Source organism: Staurois parvus, unplaced genomic scaffold (assembly GCF_062004578.1).
Source record: "Staurois parvus isolate SC_StPar_1 unplaced genomic scaffold, SC_StPar_1.0 ptg000167l, whole genome shotgun sequence".
In the NCBI taxonomy this organism is placed as follows: Eukaryota; Metazoa; Chordata; class Amphibia; order Anura; family Ranidae; genus Staurois; species Staurois parvus.
In genome coordinates, this window is record NW_028317963.1 from 958,041 (window position 1) to 976,422 (window position 18,382).

General features: G+C 44.7%; 1 protein-coding gene across 8 annotated transcripts in view; it reads left to right on the plus strand.

Annotated features, from left to right (window-relative positions):
* NFATC3 (nuclear factor of activated T cells 3) overlaps positions 1-18,382 on the plus strand; it is a 619,175-nt gene that overhangs the window by 151,941 nt on the left and 448,852 nt on the right. For all 8 annotated transcript variants that reach the window (XM_089676358.1, XM_089676352.1, XM_089676355.1 and 5 more), the window contains exon 3: positions 3,851-4,013. In XM_089676358.1, coding sequence (XP_089532484.1) covers positions 3,851-4,013 — 163 coding nt within the window. The remainder of the gene's footprint in view (positions 1-3,850; positions 4,014-18,382) is intronic.

Genomic DNA, 18,382 nt, shown 5'->3' on the forward strand with positions numbered 1-18,382 from the left:
GGTGGTGGTCGACTGTGTCGAAGGCCGCGCAGAGGTCGAGGAGTAGGAGGACTGAGTAGTGGCCATTAGCTTTGGCGGTTAGCAGGTCGTTAGTGATTTTAAGTAGGGCGGTTTCGGTGGAGTGTAGGGGACGGAAGCCAGACTGTAGTGGATCAAGGAGGTTGTTGTCAGTGAGGTGGGCGCTTAGGCGATTGTAGACTAAGCGCTCAAGGAGCTTGGAAGTGAGTGGCAGCAGGGAGATGGGTCTAAGGTTGTTCAGATCAGTGGGGTCCAGGGAGGGTTTTTTGAGTATGGGGATGATGTGTGCATGCTTTAGGGGGGAGGGGAATGCACCAGTAGAGAGGGAGAGATTGAAGATGTGGGTGAGGGAGCGAATGATGGAGGAGGGGGGTGACTGGAGGAGTTGTGAGGGGATAGGGTCTAGGGGGCAAGTGGTGAGGCGGGCTTCAGTGAAGACCTTAGTGACCTCCTCAGTGGTAGCAGGGCTGAAGGAGCGGAGTGTTGGGGAGGTTATAGTGTGCGGGACCTTAGGTGTGGTGGGGGGCAGTGCGGTTGAGAGGTCAGAGGAGGGGAGAGTTGAGGGGGCGATGAAGGGAGAGAGGCTAGGTGGAGAGGTAGATTGTGAATTGACAATGTCCTTATGGATTGCGTCAATCTTGTTTTGGAAATGATTGGCAATCTCGTGGGTGGTGAGGGAGGTACTGAGTGGAGGTGGGGGGGGGGAGAGAGCAGGGAGTTGAAAGTGGAGAAGAGCCGGCGAGGACAGGTGGAGAGGGTGTTAATGAGGGTTAAAAGTAGGCTTGCTTGGCGGCGTGGAGAGAGGAGGTGTAGTTGAGGAAGGCGGATTTGTAGAGGGAGAACGCACGAGGGGATCTGGTTTTGCGCCATAATCGCTCCAGCGCACGACTGCATAGTTTGAGACATTTTGTATGGTCATTTTGCCAGGGTTGAAGCAGTCGGGGTCTGACGTTACGTGTGGTTAGGGATGCCAGGGAATCTAGGGCAGCTGACAGTGAGTCGTTGTACGCAGTAGTGGCCAGGTCAGGGCATGACAGTGGAAGGATACTGTTGTACAGACGGTCAGCTGCCGAGTGGAGAGGGGCCGGGTTCAGGTTGTGGAGGTTTGCGGCTGGTGATGGTTTGACGCTTTGGGGGGGGGGGGCCGCCGAGTTAGAGGAATAGAGGAGGGGGAGACTGAGAATGTGAGGAGGTGGTGGTCAGAGAGAGGGAATGGGGTGTTAGTGAAGTTGTGGAGGGTATAGAGGTGGGAGAAAATGAGGTCCAGGGTGTTCCCATCGGTGACATCTATATCATGATGCTTCCCCATACTAGAAGATGTAAATGTACAATTTTGTGTCTTGCACATCCCAGTTTATGGTCTATCTCCTTGAGTTACCATGTGGGTTACAGTATGTGCGCAGGACCAGTAGAACACTCAGGGATGAACTATGTGAGCATATTTAAATTAAATTAAACATGGATTCCAGGGACACAGTCTTTTGGCCCGCTTTCATAAACAGTCTTTTGGCCCGCTTTCGTAAATACAGTATAACAATCAGAACCCTAAAGGTACTCATTTCATGAGGATAGACCAATTCAACCCCCACTGGAGAGGCACAGACCAGAGAGATATCGAAAAAAGGAGATAGTGGATTTATGCGCTGAAGCCTTATACACCACAGGGGCTTAATGTAGTGTGGGATATAAATGGTTTTAATTACACTAAATAAAACCCCCTCATATATATATATATATGCTTAGTCTTTTTTTTGGAATTATTTTTTCATTAGCACAGACTGTATTTTATTTATTTTTAATTTTTTTACTCTCCCTAACCGCAAAGCCTGATACATTCTCTACTTCTACTGATGCTGAGGCTTTTTCTACTTCCACCGGCCACAGTTTGGCCCTCCAAAGTCTGAAGGACAGTAAGCCGCTCCTTTGTTTAGAGAGTTTGTACAACCCTGCACTACAGCATACATAAATATTGTACGCATAGCTACTAAGCAAACCACATTTGTATTGGAAATAGGTTAATTTAAATATTGTACAATCATGTGAAAAACGTCACAGTTCTTTAATATAAACTCAGCAGTAATAAAATGAGTATTTTGTTCTCTGAAGCCTTTTTTAATAATTGAATCATTATGTTGTCTATTTTCATATACAGTGGGGATCGAAAGTTTGGGCACCCCAGCTAAAAATTTGTATTAATGTGCATAAAGAAGCCAAGGAAAGATGGAAAAATCTCCAAAAGGCATCAAATTACAGATTAGACATTCTTATAATATGTCAACAAAAGTTAGATTTTATTTCCATCATTTACACTTTCAAAATAACAGAAAACAAAAAAAATGGCGTCTGCAAAAGTTTGGGTACCCTGCAGAGTTAATATCTTGTACTGCCCCCTTTGGCAAGTATCACAGCTTGTAAACGCTTTTTCTAGCCAGCCAAGAGTCTTTCAATTCTTGTTTGAGGTATCTTTGCCCATTTTTCCTTACAAAAGTCTTCCAGTTCTTTGAGATTTCTGGGCTGTCTGTCACGCACTGCTCTTTTAAGGTCTATCCATAGATTTTCAATGATGTTGAGGTCAGGAGATTGTGAAGGCCATGGCAAAACCTTCAGTTTACGCCTCTTGATGTAATCCCCCGTGGATTTCGAGGTGTGTTTAGGATCATTATCCATTTGTAGAAGCCATCCTCTCTTTAACTTCAGCTTTTTCACAGATGGCATCAAGTTACCATCCAAAATTTGCGGAAATTTTATTGAATCCATTTTCCTTCTACTCGTGAGATGTTCCCTGTGCCACTGGCTGCAACACAACCCCAAAGCATGATTGATCCAACCCCATGCTTAACAGTTGGACAGAGGTTCTTTTCATTAAATTCTGTGCCCTTCTTCTCCAAACGTACCTTTGCTCATTCCGGCCAAAAAGTTCAATTTTAACCTCATCGGTCCACAGAAATTGTTTCCAAAATGCATCAGGCTTGTCTATATGTTCATTGGCAAAGTTCAAACAATGATTTTTGTGGTGAGGACGTAGAAGAGGTTTTCTTCTGATGACTCTTCCATGAAGACCATATTTGTACAAGTATCTCTTTATAGTGGAATAGTGTACCACAACTCCAGTGTCTGCCAGATCTTTCTGGAGGGATCGTGCAGTCAAACGTGAGTTTTGAATTGTTTTTCTCACAATCCTGCGAGCTGTTCTGTCTGATATTTTTCTTGGTCTTCCAGATCTTGCTTTAACTTCCACTGTTCCTGATGACTGCCATTTCTTAATTACATTCCGAACAGAGGATATTGACATCTGAAAACGCTTTGCTATCTTCTTATAGCCTTCTCCAGCTTTGTGAGCGTCAACTATTTTCAGTTTCAGTTTTCTAGACAACTGCTTAGAAGAACCCATGGTGCTGATTGTTGGGGCAAGGTCAGATGAGTCTGGGCATTTAAAACCTTTGAGATTGACATCACCTGGTCTTCCCAGACGATGATTGAGAACAATCCATGACACTGGCAGGTCTCAGCTTTGCAAAGGGGGCAGTGCATGCTATAAATTCTGCAGGGTGCCCAAACTTTTGCAGACGCCATTTTTTGTTTTCTGTTATTTTGAAAGTGTAAATGATGGAAATAAAATCTAACTTTTGTTGACATATTATAAGAATGTCTAATCTGTAATTTGATGCCTTTTGGAGATTTTTCCATCTTTCCTTGGCTTCTTTATGTACATTAATACACATTTTTAGCTGGGGTACCCAAACTTTTGATCCCCACTGTATCTATTTAGAATAATGGTAATGCAATACTACTTTGTATTTATTTAAAATAATAATTTTTTTCTTGATATTAGGACATCCTCTCTGCCTTCATTAGACTGGCCTTTACCCAGCCATTATGGACAGTGTGAACTGAAGGTAGAGGTCCAGCCAAAAACTCATCATCGAGCACATTATGAGACGGAGGGTAGTCGTGGAGCTGTCAAGGCTACAACTGGTGGTCATCCAGTTGTGAAGGTAAAAAAAAAAAAAAAAATCATAGTCTGCATTCAGTACTACAGTATTGTTTTAGTGTTAACCTGTAGAAAGAGAAATATTGAGGCCCCATTGCTGACCTCTCCATCAGCTGCTGCTAATCTGAAATTCACTTGATTGTTGGACTATGTGTCTGGTCTCAGCAGTTCCTGTGGGAAGGACATTGACACTGTTAAACCACTTGCCGCCCTGCTACAGTACAATAACTGAGGAGAGGCGGCATATATACGTGATTGTGCCTGCTCTGGTTTAGGAGAGTGCAGCACTCCCTCCTGTTACCGCTGTGACCAATGGGCACCGTTAATGGTAATCGGGTATCATGTGAGCGATACGATTGGTCACCACATAATAACAAGCCTGACATGTATGACTTTCCATTCATGAACAGCTGGGTTACTGTTGGGATCTGTGACTGGTCCACAGCAATCACACGGTACCTGGCTACTTGTACCACGTGATTAGCTGTAGCCAATCACAGATCAAAACCACAGGCAAGCTGTTCAAGAATATCAAAGTTTTAGGAATAACTGGGAGTAATTTGGTGTATTGGGAATAATTGAGATTAACTCAGATTAACTTGGAGTACGGGAAGTAAGGAGTAACTCGGAATTTTGGATTTGGAATAACCTGGAGTATCTTAAAATTAAAACTATATAGCAAGAGATAGTAAAAAAACCCCCAAAACTCAACTCTAAATTTTCTAATCTATTTCCAGGATTATCCCCATTTGAAGTAGTGGGTAAAATGTCCAACAGGATTGGTGACGCGACCCAGTGCACATCTTGCTCCATGTATACTTTCCTTGAAGAGCCATTTGAGGGCAAATACTGCTGTGCGAGGTGTGAGATTGTTGTTTCTCTGGAAGCCCAGATCTTGGAGAGAAACAAGTGGCAACACTGCGAAGCATCAACAACCTGGAAAGGATCTTGGACATTACCAAGCAGGTGCTGGCGGATGCCAGTATAAAGGGGGATGGGGATATGGAGGTACAGAAGCCAGATGTAAGTAGCTGGGTGACAGAATCAGCTAACTTCCCTACAATCTTTAATCCTTTCTACAGATGCCGAAAAGGCTTTTGACAGGGTGGACTGAATTTTTATGGAAGAGCTATTGTGGTTCCTGGGGATAGATATTTGTATAGGAGGTTGAATAACTGCATTATATCAGAAGCCAGGATATGAGTAAATTGAACTTTCTTCAACATGTTTCCAGTTAGAAATGGGACAAGACAAGGTTGTGCCCCGTCACCTTTACTGTTTGCTCTAGTGTTAGAACCCCTGTTTTGCAAGATTAGGCAAAATCCGAATATAAAAGGAATGTTGATTGGACCCATAGAAAATAAACTTAAAGCATATGCTGCCAACATTGTTTTTTTTATATCACAGACCCCAGCATAGCACTTCTCATATTAATGACAGACGTGAATAAATGCGGAGAGTTATCAAATTTTAGAATAAAATAAAATCTGAAATTCTTGCTACTAATGTACGTAAGTACACAACAATTGCAGGCATCCTTTCTGTTTTGAGTAAAACGGTCTATGCGTTACGTGGGTGTATCCATTTCAGCAGATCTGAAAAGATTATACTCAGAAAAGTATGAACAGTTGTTGAAAGATTTACAAAAAGATCTGCTTAGATGGTGACGGATTGCTCTTTTGTTTCTAGGGAGGATAAATGTTCTAAAAAAAGAATGCTCTCCCACAAGTATATCTCCTATCATACAATTCCTATTGCTCTCCCAAATGATTTTTGCAGACATATATGTCAGATGTCGTCTCTGGTGATGCTACCGACACATCTGGCTCTTCACTTTCAGCTTTGACACCACTTACCAACTGCATTATACATACAGTTGTAGGGCTACGCCCAAACATTCTCACTATGTGGTTCAATCCCTCCTTTCCCCACCAGAGCCTGTGAGCTGCTCCTCACATCACCCTCTGTCTTTAAATGGGCACTCTTGCCAACTTGAACAGCTCCACAGCTGACCCGAGAAACCCTCCGCTCCAACCCTGCGGGCTCCTGGGAGGTTTCCCTGGGCAACTCTGCAGCACCTGTATCTGTCACTAGGGAACATGGTATATGGATTTCTTTGCTCACCCCTAGTTCAGCTCTCCCAACCCTCTGCTGGATTTCACCAGGCACATACAGAGTTCCCATGTCCTTTTTAGTTTTTAGTTCTGCTGCCAGTTGGGCTTCCCCCTGTGCTTCTCCACTGCGACTGGTAGCACACTGCTGCGAGACCATGTCCATCGGTACTGCGGATCTCCCTGCTGGACACACTTCCACTTTATTGGGATCAGTCCCCAAACTGAAACAGTCTTACCAGTTCCTGTAGCAGGTATCATAGCCTGCACCTGAGTGCAATGTCTCTCATCTATCCTTGACATATCCACAGGCTGACTCTCCCATGTCATCATGGGGTGACACTGCAGCCTTTCCTGACCCACTGGTACCCCCTGCAGACAACACAGGATCCCTGTTGCTAGGGGTAACAGCAGACTTGCACTCCATAGACAATCAGCTAGACTTCCACAATTCTGCATTCCTCATGCTCACTCACGCTCTCCTGAGCTGTTGCTTGACTGATGTTTTGGCTTCCCGGTGATACTTCTCCTGGTGCTAAAGGTGACTAACTCCCCTTGCTGTAGTGTTTCTGGTTTTCCCATACACACCGGAACATTTCCCCAAGCAGGATCTCGGATTTGTACTGGTCATAATTATCCCGGCTTGGACCCATCTGTTGGTAGGAAACCTGGAAACGATTCAGCAGCAAGGGTTGCAGCAACTTTGGCCACCAGTCTCTAGGCTAGTGTTTCTCAACCTTTTTCCAGTCGGGGCGCCCTTGAAAAGTATTTTCAGTCACGAGGCACCCCTGTTCACGTTCACGTTACTGCATGTCGTGGAACGCACACGAAATCTCTCTCATTCCTGACACACAAACAAATGCCCTGCTCTTTAGGGATACCCCATACATTGGCAAATGCAGGGTGTTATTGGTGTGGTGCAATTTTAAAACTAAGGTCAGAGACTACTTTCCCTGCATTTCTGTGTGTAAGGCAGCCCATTAAAATTAATGGGCCGCCCTACACACAGCCACAAATATGTGAACCAAGGGCCTGCTCACCTGTGAGGTTGGATAGCGGTAAAACCACGCAATTGAGCTGCTTTTACCACCCCCAACTGCTCCCCCTTTAGCTGCAGAAACAGCAGCTGGGGGTATACACATGCTGTGCATTGCACACAGTTGTGATGTGGTGATTGATGCTGGGGTTGAACCAGGTGGTGAAGAGGCAACATATTGCCTCTTTACCACCTGTCAAATGCCTCTGAAAAGCGATCTGAGCATGGATTGCTTTTCAGATGAGCAGCAGTCCTTGCGGTTATTATGAACAAGTCCTAAAAAAGCAGTTCTGATAGGACAGGAATAGGGGGTCGAGATTAAAAGTAAAATACATATACACACATACAAACACAAGTGTACACACACACACACACACAGGTATATACACACACACGTACATGCACATGTACACAGACAGACAGCATTATGAAAAGTTACAGTACCTTAGCTTCCAAAACACAGCTGGATGCTGCACTCTAGGGGGAAGCAGAGAGCACAGAAGACACTCCCCTTCCCTTTTGCTTTCACTTTGCTCAGCGGTCTGACGGCTCCCAGTGCTGATGTACAGTGCAGCTGGGGATCGGGAGCTCGGGCTCAAGTGACAGCCATTATCCCCACGGCACCTCTGAAGACCTCTGGCGGCAGTTGAGAGAGGCTGCTCTAGGCCATGCTCTCCATATTGCAACTCTTTCAAACTCTGTCAGGAAGTCTTCAACCTCCTCAGTAGACAGCATTGGCTGTATGAAGTTGGATGCCAGTATCTCAACTTCCCACTCTACAGCCAGGGACAAGGGACACTGGACAACAGCCAGCACTTTCAACTTGGTTTAATGTGAACTCTTTGTTTTTTGACCGCCGCATCCTTGCAGTCACACATACAGCAGCTTGTTACACAGTTCACAGCAAAAAATTATTTTGACTTCTTTCACAGGCACACCACCTGCACACAATGCTTATTGCCTGGCTGCACTTCCACACACAGCCACTGACAGTTCCTTGTCAAATCCACTGTTGGAGCAGAGACCCGGATTTCTACCATCTGCATGCCCACATTCCTCCACCACTTGTGATATGGGGGATGCTTAGCTCAAACAGTAGATGCGTTTTTTTAATGCCAGAAAAGAACTGGTAGCCCACTTTTATTAAACAGTAACTGAAAAGTCCTTTCAAAACAAGATTTCCCAGGGGGTTTCAACTTCACTCAAAATAGAACACAATGAAAATGCCAAGCCATCTGGCTCTCTGGTTAGAAGTACCTCTGCTTGGCTTTGTTTCCCAGACCACTGACTAATCAGGCTCACTCAGCCTAGGTGACAGCTCCTTGCTGTTCAGGCCCCACATGGCCTCTTGATAGAGTTTTCATTGTAACTCAGCTTGCTTCCTCTAGAGACTCACGTATTCTTTCCAGCCCCTTGGACTCACTGGCCTTGGCAGCTTCTTCAGCCTCCAAGACCCTCTCTTGGACTCCCAGACTCTCGTAGCTGGCCAGACTTTCCCAGTCCTTGGGCCCAGAATACCCCTCACAAGGGTTGTAGTCTCTGTCAGAACCTCCAGCTCTCCTGACAGGGCTCTGTCTTCAGGCTTGTAGCAATAGCAACTGCTATTCCACTTCCACCACCTTTTGACCTATGCTCAGATCTGCTTTATTTTTTTTTCAATCCAAACTTTTTTTTTTTTAATTGAAAAATGAAGGTAAATACAGGAGCAAAGAGCAGGGCAGTAGACAATCATACAAATGGGTACAAGAAAAATGTACATTGTTCAAATACAGCATACACAATAGGATTACATCTTTATAGCCCTTTGTTGCAGAGTTTGAAGATCACATCAGTAAAAATTTTACAGAGTATGTAGAGGTTGAGTAGAGGAAACAATAGTCAGAGAACAAAAAGAAAGAAAAGACGAGCAGAACACACAACAGGAACGATAATAACAGTTGCAGGTGGGCCATCCAGTTCCATTTCAACAATCAACTAGCCGTAATGTATCATATTTGTAAAAGTCTGTTCATTATCAATCTTGGAGGTGCCAAACCAGGCGTATCTAGCCAGTTCTGCCAGATTAGCTCAGATTTACATGGGGCATTAAGGTGAGGATAGGTAATTTGTTCTCATAAAAGGAGATAATTAACATACTCCACCCAACATTTCTTAGAAGGTATTGTACTACACAGCCAATATCTAGCTATTAGTTTTCTTGCTAAGTACAAGAGACGAGTAATCATGGTATAGATACCTGGAGAGTACAGCTTGGGGTCCAGCGGTCCCAATAGACACACTAATGGATCCGAAGGGACAGGAGTCTGGGAGAGGGAAGACACAACCCCCAGAACATCCTCCCAATATCTTGCTAATTTTGGACATCTCCAATTAGATCTGCTTTATAATGCACCTGGAAACACACACCCTGCCGAACTTCTGAAAAACCTGGACCCAAAACTGAAGACTCCGTCCTACCCAATACTCTTCCTATACTCTTTGGAGCCTTGAAGCTTACAGCCTCAATCCAGACTTAACAAACCAAGGGAAAGCTTAAAACCGCTTTCTCTGCTTGCAAAACATTTGCTGGAGCCTCTCAAACTGACTATTTGATAGTCCTGTGTCCTTCTCAAAACCCATTTCCACAGTGAGAGAGCCTTGCACTGTCACACCAGATCCTGCTGAGGAGATACAGGACATTTATGTTATGTGACCAACAGGAACTGGGCTCTGTAGAGGGGGGCGGGGGGGTAACCCAACGCCCAGGTGAAGACAATCCATGTGGGGCATCTCTTGACCACCTAAACCATCTTTTTGAGTACATGTTGCTATTTCTTGGAGGCAGATTATTATTTTCCCTTTCTCTCTTATGGTGCTATGATACTTTAAAAGTCTGTTGTGGACACTCAATTCAGATGCTATGTCACTTTACGTCATAGCACTTTAACTTGGTCACAGAGGGCATTAATCGTTTTTACTTCACAGCGGTTGTGAGTACAATAGTATAGAGTTTTTCTTTCACTCGCACGCAGTATGTCAGATCAGAAGTGCTTCAAGGAAGCTCTCCTGTGGACTTCATGGACTTACGATCCTTTAACTGTCCAGGGGCGGATGGCAGTGCTTCCTTAAGAACCCTTATGTCACATTCCATCTAAACTGTGTGCACAATTATTAGGCAAGTTGTATTTTTGAGAATTAATGTCATTATTGAACAACTATAGTGCTCTCGGTCAATCCAAAATGTCAATAAACCTCAAAACCAGGGTGGATAAAAATCAATGATTTTTAAAAAAAAATCAAAAAAATCTGATTTTTTTTATTTAAATTGGATTTTTTTTATTTAAATCGGATTTTTTTTAAATAAAATGCTTTTTGAGGAAAATATATTACCATCCAAAGGTTGTTCCATCATGAAATAAAGATAATTTTTTTAATTATGTAGAATAAGGATGTATATGTTTAATTTTTTTGGTAAATAAATTCCATTAATCCATTCACAATGTCATGCTCTTCCAGAGGTTTTTGTAAGTTTATTGGGCAGTTTCTCTGCCTACAAGATATTATCACAGATGCTTGGTTTACTTTTGCAGTTCTCAAAACTGAATTTGACTCAGCGGAGATCACATGCCTCTTCTTCACAGCAAAAATGTTATACCATGAACAGAGTTAGGAAAAAGACCTTAATCCTAACTTCTACAAGCCTATGAATACAGAATCAACCCCTTCAGTGCTAAGTTTCAAGAAGTTCAGTGAATAGAATAGAAACAATATTTTTCTGATTGTTTGAAGTGGAATAGATCTGCACAAGAAGAAAGTGAAACTAAGTGTGAGGCGGAAGGGGCTGACAGTCTTAAGTCTCTTAAAATATATATATATCGTATTTTTCGCTCCATAAGACGCATCTGACCATAAGACGCACCTAGGTTTTAGAGGCAGAAAACAGGAAAATAAATATTCGGAACCAATGGACTGCAGACATAGTACAGGAGATGACCAGAGACTGCGGAAACAGTACAGGAGATGACCAGAGACTGCGGAAACAGTACAGGAGATGACCAGAGACTGCGGACACAGTACAGGAGATGACCAGAGACTGCGGACAGTACAGGGATGACCAGAAACTGCAGACAGTACAGGGGATGACCAAGAGACTGCAGACACAGTACAGGGGATGACCAGAGACTGCGGACACAGTACAGGAGATGACCAGAGACTGCGGACACAGTACAGGAGATGACCAGAGACTGCGGACACAGTACAGGAGATGACCAGAGACTGCGGACACAGTACAGGAGATGACCAGAGACTGCGGACACAGTACAGGAGATGACCAGAGACTGCGTACACAGTACAGGAGATGACCAGAGACTGCGTACACAGTACAGGAGATGACCAGAGACTGCGGACACAGTACAGGAGATGACCAGAGACTGCGGACACAGTACAGGAGATGACCAGAGACTGCGGACAGTACAGGGATGACCAGAGACTGGACAGTACAGGAGATGACTGCTGACCTTTGGGGAGGGGGGGGAGCAGGTACCTGAATTTGACAGGTACCCGCTCTTCCGCGGAGTTGTTCTTTAATTAGTGTCCGCTCTGCAGCGGGACCTTACCTGTTCCTCTATCCATCCGCGCGCTGTCTTCCCGGCTTCTGTAGTGTGGGCGCTCGGCTTGACAGCCGGGTGCCCAGTGCGCATGAGTGAGAAGCGCTGCACTTTGTGATTGGTCCGGCGGCTTCTGGGACCTGTTATGTGTCCAAGGTGCCGCCTTACCATTCACAAAGAGCACCGCTTCTTGCGCATGTGCATTTGGCACCCGGCTGTCAAGCCGAGCGCCCACACTACAGAAGCCGGGAAGACAACGCGCCGCTGGATAGAGGAACAGGTAAGGTCCCGCTGCAGAGCTGAACGGCCGGCCCGGTATTCTGACACGGCGGCGGTGGAAATACCGGACCGGCCACTCCATATTCGCTCCATAAGACGCACTGACATCTTCCCCCCTTTTTTGGGGGGAAAAAAGTGCGTCTTATGGAGCGAAAAATACGGTATTTTGTTTAGCCAAATTAGTTAACAAACATGGATGTTTGTTTAAGCAAATAACATATGCTGTAATGTTATTGTTTCAGTTGAATAAATCTATTTAAATTGTTATTATTAAGGTAATGATTATTTTTCTCCTTCCTAAGTACAGCAGAAAAGTTGTCCAAATATGAATGATTAACCTATTAAACTGGGGATAAAAAAACTAATATGAAAAGTTGTTATTCTAAAAATCTTCATCTACTTGCATATTAAAGTTATACCAGCAATAATTAGTCTTTATGTAGAAAACTATGATTTAAATCAAGCCTTACTGACTAGTGATTTAAATCGTGATTTAAATCAGTTTGATTTAAATCAAATCCACCCTGCTCAAAACTGAATATTTAAGAAAGTAAAAGTGAGATGTTGACTTTCTTAGGAGAGTATCTGTGTGCACAATTATTGGGCAACTATTAGAATGATTATGCAACTAAATGAAAAACGAAATTTTCCCACCTCACTTGTTTATTTTCATCTGTTAAATTGAGAATAATAAACAAATCAAAATTTACAAACAAATATTTAAAAAAAAAGCAGTGATCAATATAGCCACCCTTCTTTTCAATAACAGTCATGGAGTCTGTCAATTTCTTGATCTGTTGGCGATCAATTGTTTGTGCAGCAGCAACCACAGCCTCCCAGACACTGTTCACAGAGGTGCAAATGGAGAAACAAAAAAAAGGGCACACCAACCTAGTGCATTATCGTTTAAAAATATTTATTGAAGGAACAAAGTAAGTATCGTAAGTATCTTGTTCCTTCAATAAATATCTTTAAACGATAATGCACTAGGTCGGTGTGCCTTTTTGTTGTTTCTCCATTAGTATCTAGTGTATTTGGACCACCCCGGTCTGTAGAGGGCAGCAAGCAGTGCATATTTCAGAAAATTCCAGAACATTCCTATTGCGTCTACTGAGTCCATTCCTAGCGCAGGAGAAAAGTGTTTGTACTGTTCAGAGGTGTACTGTTTACCTTCACTGTAAATCTCCCATTTAAGAAGGGCCCATACGTTCTCAATAAGGTTTAAGCCAGATGTCATTATACTTTCATCTTTAAGGCCTTTACTGGCTAGCCACACAATGGAGTACTTTGATGCATGTGGAGCATTGTCCTGTATAAATATCATGGTCTTCTTGAAAGATGCAGACTTTTTCCTGTACCGCTGCTTGAAGAAAGCCTCTTCTAAAAACTGACTGTAGGTTTGGGAGTTAATTTTGAGTTTATCTTCAACCCGAAAAGTTCCAACTAGCTCAGGGGCGTGTCCAAGATGGCGACCAGAGTGGCGCAGTTATGCGGATAACTGAGAGCTCCGTCGCCTCATCAGCTAATCCACTGCCATCCTGGCGGCAGCTGAGTGGCTCTGTAAGGAAATTCCTATATGGCGACTGGCATATAAAAATGCGCAATATTGCGCATAGAATTGAGCACGGGTGCATTGGTAACAAATAAGCATAGGCTCACGCATACGCGCAAGAATGTGCAACACGGGAACACGTACGCGGGAGCCACAGTTTTTGGCGCCAGACTATTTAAAGGAGGCTCTCTGTCAGTGCTGACTGGTCTTCAGCTAATTCCCTGTGTCCTGCTGTATCGTGTGTTATCCGTTACTGACCCAGTTTGCCATTGACCTGCTCTTGGATTCTGTTTATGCTTCTGCTCATCGGTTTCTAATCCTGGCTTCCTCCTGAGCTTGTCCCTGCCTGATATTCCGGTACCTCATCGCCTGCTCGTTGCTGACCCTGGCTACTCTGACTACTCTTCCGGCTCCAGTTTGGCTCTACAGTCCTGCTGTCAGGGCTCCCAGTATGACCAGAGGTGTGTGGACTGACATAGGGAAACGCAGGTATAGTGTAAATAAGACAATTTATTAAGACTAAACAACACAAACGCAGTGCAAGATAAACATAACACAGTGCAAACAACCCAACCTCCAACAGATAACCATATATACAATCAAACGTAGTCGGGCAGGCCGGGTCGGTAGCAAACGGGCAAACCGGGTACCAAGAGCGAGCGGAAGAGTGGTCAGGAATAGCTGAGGTCAGGACAGGCGGAGTTCGTTCAGAGTCAGGATCAAAGCAGAGTCAGGTTCAGGCAGGAAGCAGACAGGATGCAGGTACAGGGGCTCATGGGAAACATATACCAAGGCACTGACTGCAGGTCTGGCCATTCCTTAAATACAACCAGAAGCTCACTCCTGCAATCAGCCATCACCTGAGGCTGATTGCAGGAGTGAGCTTCTGGTTGCTGAGAACACCCGCTGGCCAGCCCTGGTACTGCAGCCCACACAGCAGATGAGTCCCACCACTAATGGTGAGTCCATTCCTGACACCTGCTGAGTGCTTGTCCTGGCTATCCATTATATCTGCTCCAGTTGTCACGGTGTGTTCTGGCCTCACGCTTATCAGAAGTTCCGGCAAGCCATGTACCCCGATCTTGCAGTTCTAGTGGCGTGCCTCCTTAACCACAGCTGGCAGATTTGCCATCTCCTTTGTTCCTGATTGGATGCCCTGCTTTATTCACCGAGGCTACACCACCAGCCGCAAGTTAGACAATCAATACCCACAGGCACTCGAGTTTCTCCTGTCCCTCGGCACCATCTGTTCCACCTTCAGTGGGGCCTGAGTTGGAAATACAAGAGAGGCTGACCTCGTCAATTCAGACTTCTATCAGGTGCGTGACAGGCTCTGACCCCCCTCCAGAGCTCAGGACTTCCATGGCTTATTGAGGCCTCGGCCTGCTCTGTGATCGGAGCCTATTTGGAGCACCACCTCCTGGACACTGTAAGTAAGGCCTGCTGCTGGGGAGGGCTATTGGCAGCTACCTGATCCCCCATCCGGGGACCGTAGCCAGCTGGAGCCTGTGCTTTTGGGCCCGGAGGCCCCTCTTCAGAGAAACAGAGTTTCTACCAGGCCCAAAGGCCTACTCTAGCCTGCAGCCACGTGGGGGAGAAGAGTCCGGGCTCTGCACCCCCCTTATGAGACTCTGGTGCCGGAATCTGTGCAGGCCTGAGTAATAACGGACCCTGTGCCCCATCTGACTCCATAACCACGGCTGGAGTCTTTCTGGGGCCTGCAACTGAGCTGACTGGGCCTCTGGCCTTCGTGGGGAGTGTCACGTCTGACCACGGCCTATATCCACCCCTGCTGTGATAATGATTTCTACAATTCACAGAATGTTGGGGAGTCTGTGCTGTCCCTCGATCACTCCTATGTAGACAGAGCCTCGTTTCTGCATTGGGATTTTGTCCCCTGGGGCTTTTGTCTTCCTTGGCTATACTATTTTCAGTTGATCACCCCCAGGAGACTCCCTGCATGCCGTCCACCAAGAAGAAAAGTAAGGGAACTTCTCAGAAATCCCTTACAACATACTTGCTGAAGACGCAGGAAATTTGCAGCATGTCCCAAGATAATACCGACCGAGCATTCCCATCCTGCCTCATACAGGGTACTGCAGCGAATCCATCTGCACAGGACAGTGAGTATACACAGCAGCTTACAAAGGGGGACTTGGAATCCTGTTTGGAGACTATGTACACTAATTTGGCCGCTAAATTCCAGTCGGAGCTTCATAAGAGTATGTCGTGAATGTGCGCACCAGAGGCAGGACGCAGCCTCCATTTTGTTAAGAATCACCATTTTCTCTCCTCATTCTTTCCCCCCTCCCTCTCTGAGAGGCACAGTGAAATATGGCAGCGTGTGTGTGTGTTAAAAATGTCACAGGCCAGAGCCCAGCAGGGGGGCCATGAGCTATAGGACCCCCAAGGGAGCTGGGGCCTCACTGTCCAAACAACCTGTAAAATGTAGCACCTTGTAAAAGCTACAGCAAGCTTTCCCAGGAGTTCAAAGCATTCCAACGAAGCACGAATCAGATAAACACTTTTCAAAATCAATTTTTCCTCTATGTCTCATATCTTGGAAAATGAGAGACTTACATAAAAACCAGACATATCGTCAGATTGGCTAAGAGGAGACGAACAATTTGATGGGTCACTCTCCTTGTCTCGAATACATAGGAAAGCAGAAAAGTAGATCTCAGGAACCATTCAGTGTATAATTTCATAATTCATATCTAATCAATCCTCAGATGTGTCTGCATAATATTCTACCCGTGGGTGGAGTGTCACTTATGCATATGGAAAGTTATGAGCCAAAATATGAGTTAAGAGAGATTTTGGCTCTAGTTGAGGGATCCGCCCAGACGACCCCTCCCTAAATGAGGCATTGGTCCTTGGCTTTAGAGACACCCCCTGCTGGGGGACGACAAAATGGGCTGTCAGGCCTAAGAGAGCTAAGTTAAAGAATTCTCCCATTTTAACATCAATACCACCTGGGGAGACCCGTACGCTTTTGCTCTGAAACTTGATCTGCTAACCCAGGACTTTGGCAAGTACCTTAACCCTTTAACCTCTCTCTGTTATCTCTTTGCTGTGCTGTTGTTCTCTGTATATTTCTATATATATATATATATATATATATATATATATATATATATATATATATATATATTGATATTGGTTACATCTTTGTTCTGTAAATATTTTTACTGCACCCCTTTTTGACTTTTCAGTAATAAATCTTTCCTTCTGAAAGCGTTGAACTGTTTCTATAGCTCTTAATTGTAATTTACGAATTCCTGCCTCTAAAAAGAATGCTACTGTGTTTGTTTAACCCTCTGTATAACTGGCCTGCAGTGACCGTGTTATACAGACGATTACCTCAACCATTATACTGTTATTACGGATATCGCTGAGTTTCCTCTTTCTCTGTACAAAAAGGAGGTGGTAGCAGTGTGAAGGGTTAATTGCGTAATTAACCTGACCCAGTAGCAATCGCTCAGGCTGCCGGTACATTGATTGTGGTCCATTAGCTGGAAAACCATTGTGCAGGGTGCGGCTGGGTGTGACATTGTTACGCACATGACATAGCGGCTTCAGATTGGCCAGTCCTTCGGTCACGAGTTTGGTGAGAAGGTCAGGGGTCTGATGCCGCGTCCGTCACATATTGGTGACAGCGATCGTGGGATTGTCGCATATTGGTGGCAGCGATCCCGCGTCCATCACAGAGTACAAATGTCTTTTATCAAGAAATTGCTGCACTGGGCTCAAGAACAGATCACTTAGAGACAAAACATGATGAGCTTAGCTTATGGCGAGCTCTCCAGAGATCACGATCATCTACAAACTGCCTTTACACAGTTGCAGGCATAGGTTGAGGATCTCGATAATCGTAATCGCAGAAATAACCTGCGTGTTCGGGGAGTTTCGAAGACAGTGACCGATCTTTCACAAGCTACAACTAAATTGTTCAAATCCCTTCTTCTGGACCACGACACTAGATCCTCTACATGCAACCGTATATATAGAGCTGCGTCCAAAGCTTCCTAATGATAAATCACCTCTGAACATTGTTCTGTGTTTGAAAGATTAAAGAAGACATACTTAGAGCTGCTTGCAATACCCCTGTATATATACAAACACTATATTTCTAAATACAGTAATACCTCGGTCTACAAATTTAATTTGTTCTCCAGTACATTTTTTACAGCGAAAAATTTGTAAACTGAAACACCGTTTCCGATAGGGATGCATTGAAAACCAATTAATCCGTTCCGGAGGTCAGAAAAAAGTAAACGGTACTAACATACTGCGTGAGTTATTTTACGAAGTCATGCAGTATTTTAGTAGTGATAACCATGTGTTAATGTTTCAGCAGGGTTCCCCCCTGACAGCTGAATGTAAAATAATTGCAGACAATTAAAAAATAATTTTAAAAAATGGTACCATACCATACCAAGCCCTTCCAGTCTGTCATGGATTTTGATCGAAACTCCCACGCCAAAATTGAAAAAAAAAAATTCTGTTTGGGTCCCCCCCAAAACCCATATCAGATCCTTTTCTGAGCATGCACCCCAGCAGGTCAGGAAAGGGGGGGGGACTAGCAAAACCTCCCCCCCTTCTGGAACCATACCAGGCCACATGCCCTCAACATGGGGGGGTGCTTTGGGGCAGGGGGACTCTCTCTCCCCCTCCCCCAAATCACCTTGTCCCCATGTTGATGGGGACAACTGCCTCTTTCCCACAACCCTGGCCGGTGGTTGTGGGGTTTGCGGGAAGGGGGCTTATTGTGATCTGGAAGCCCCTTTAACAAGGTGGCCCTCAGAT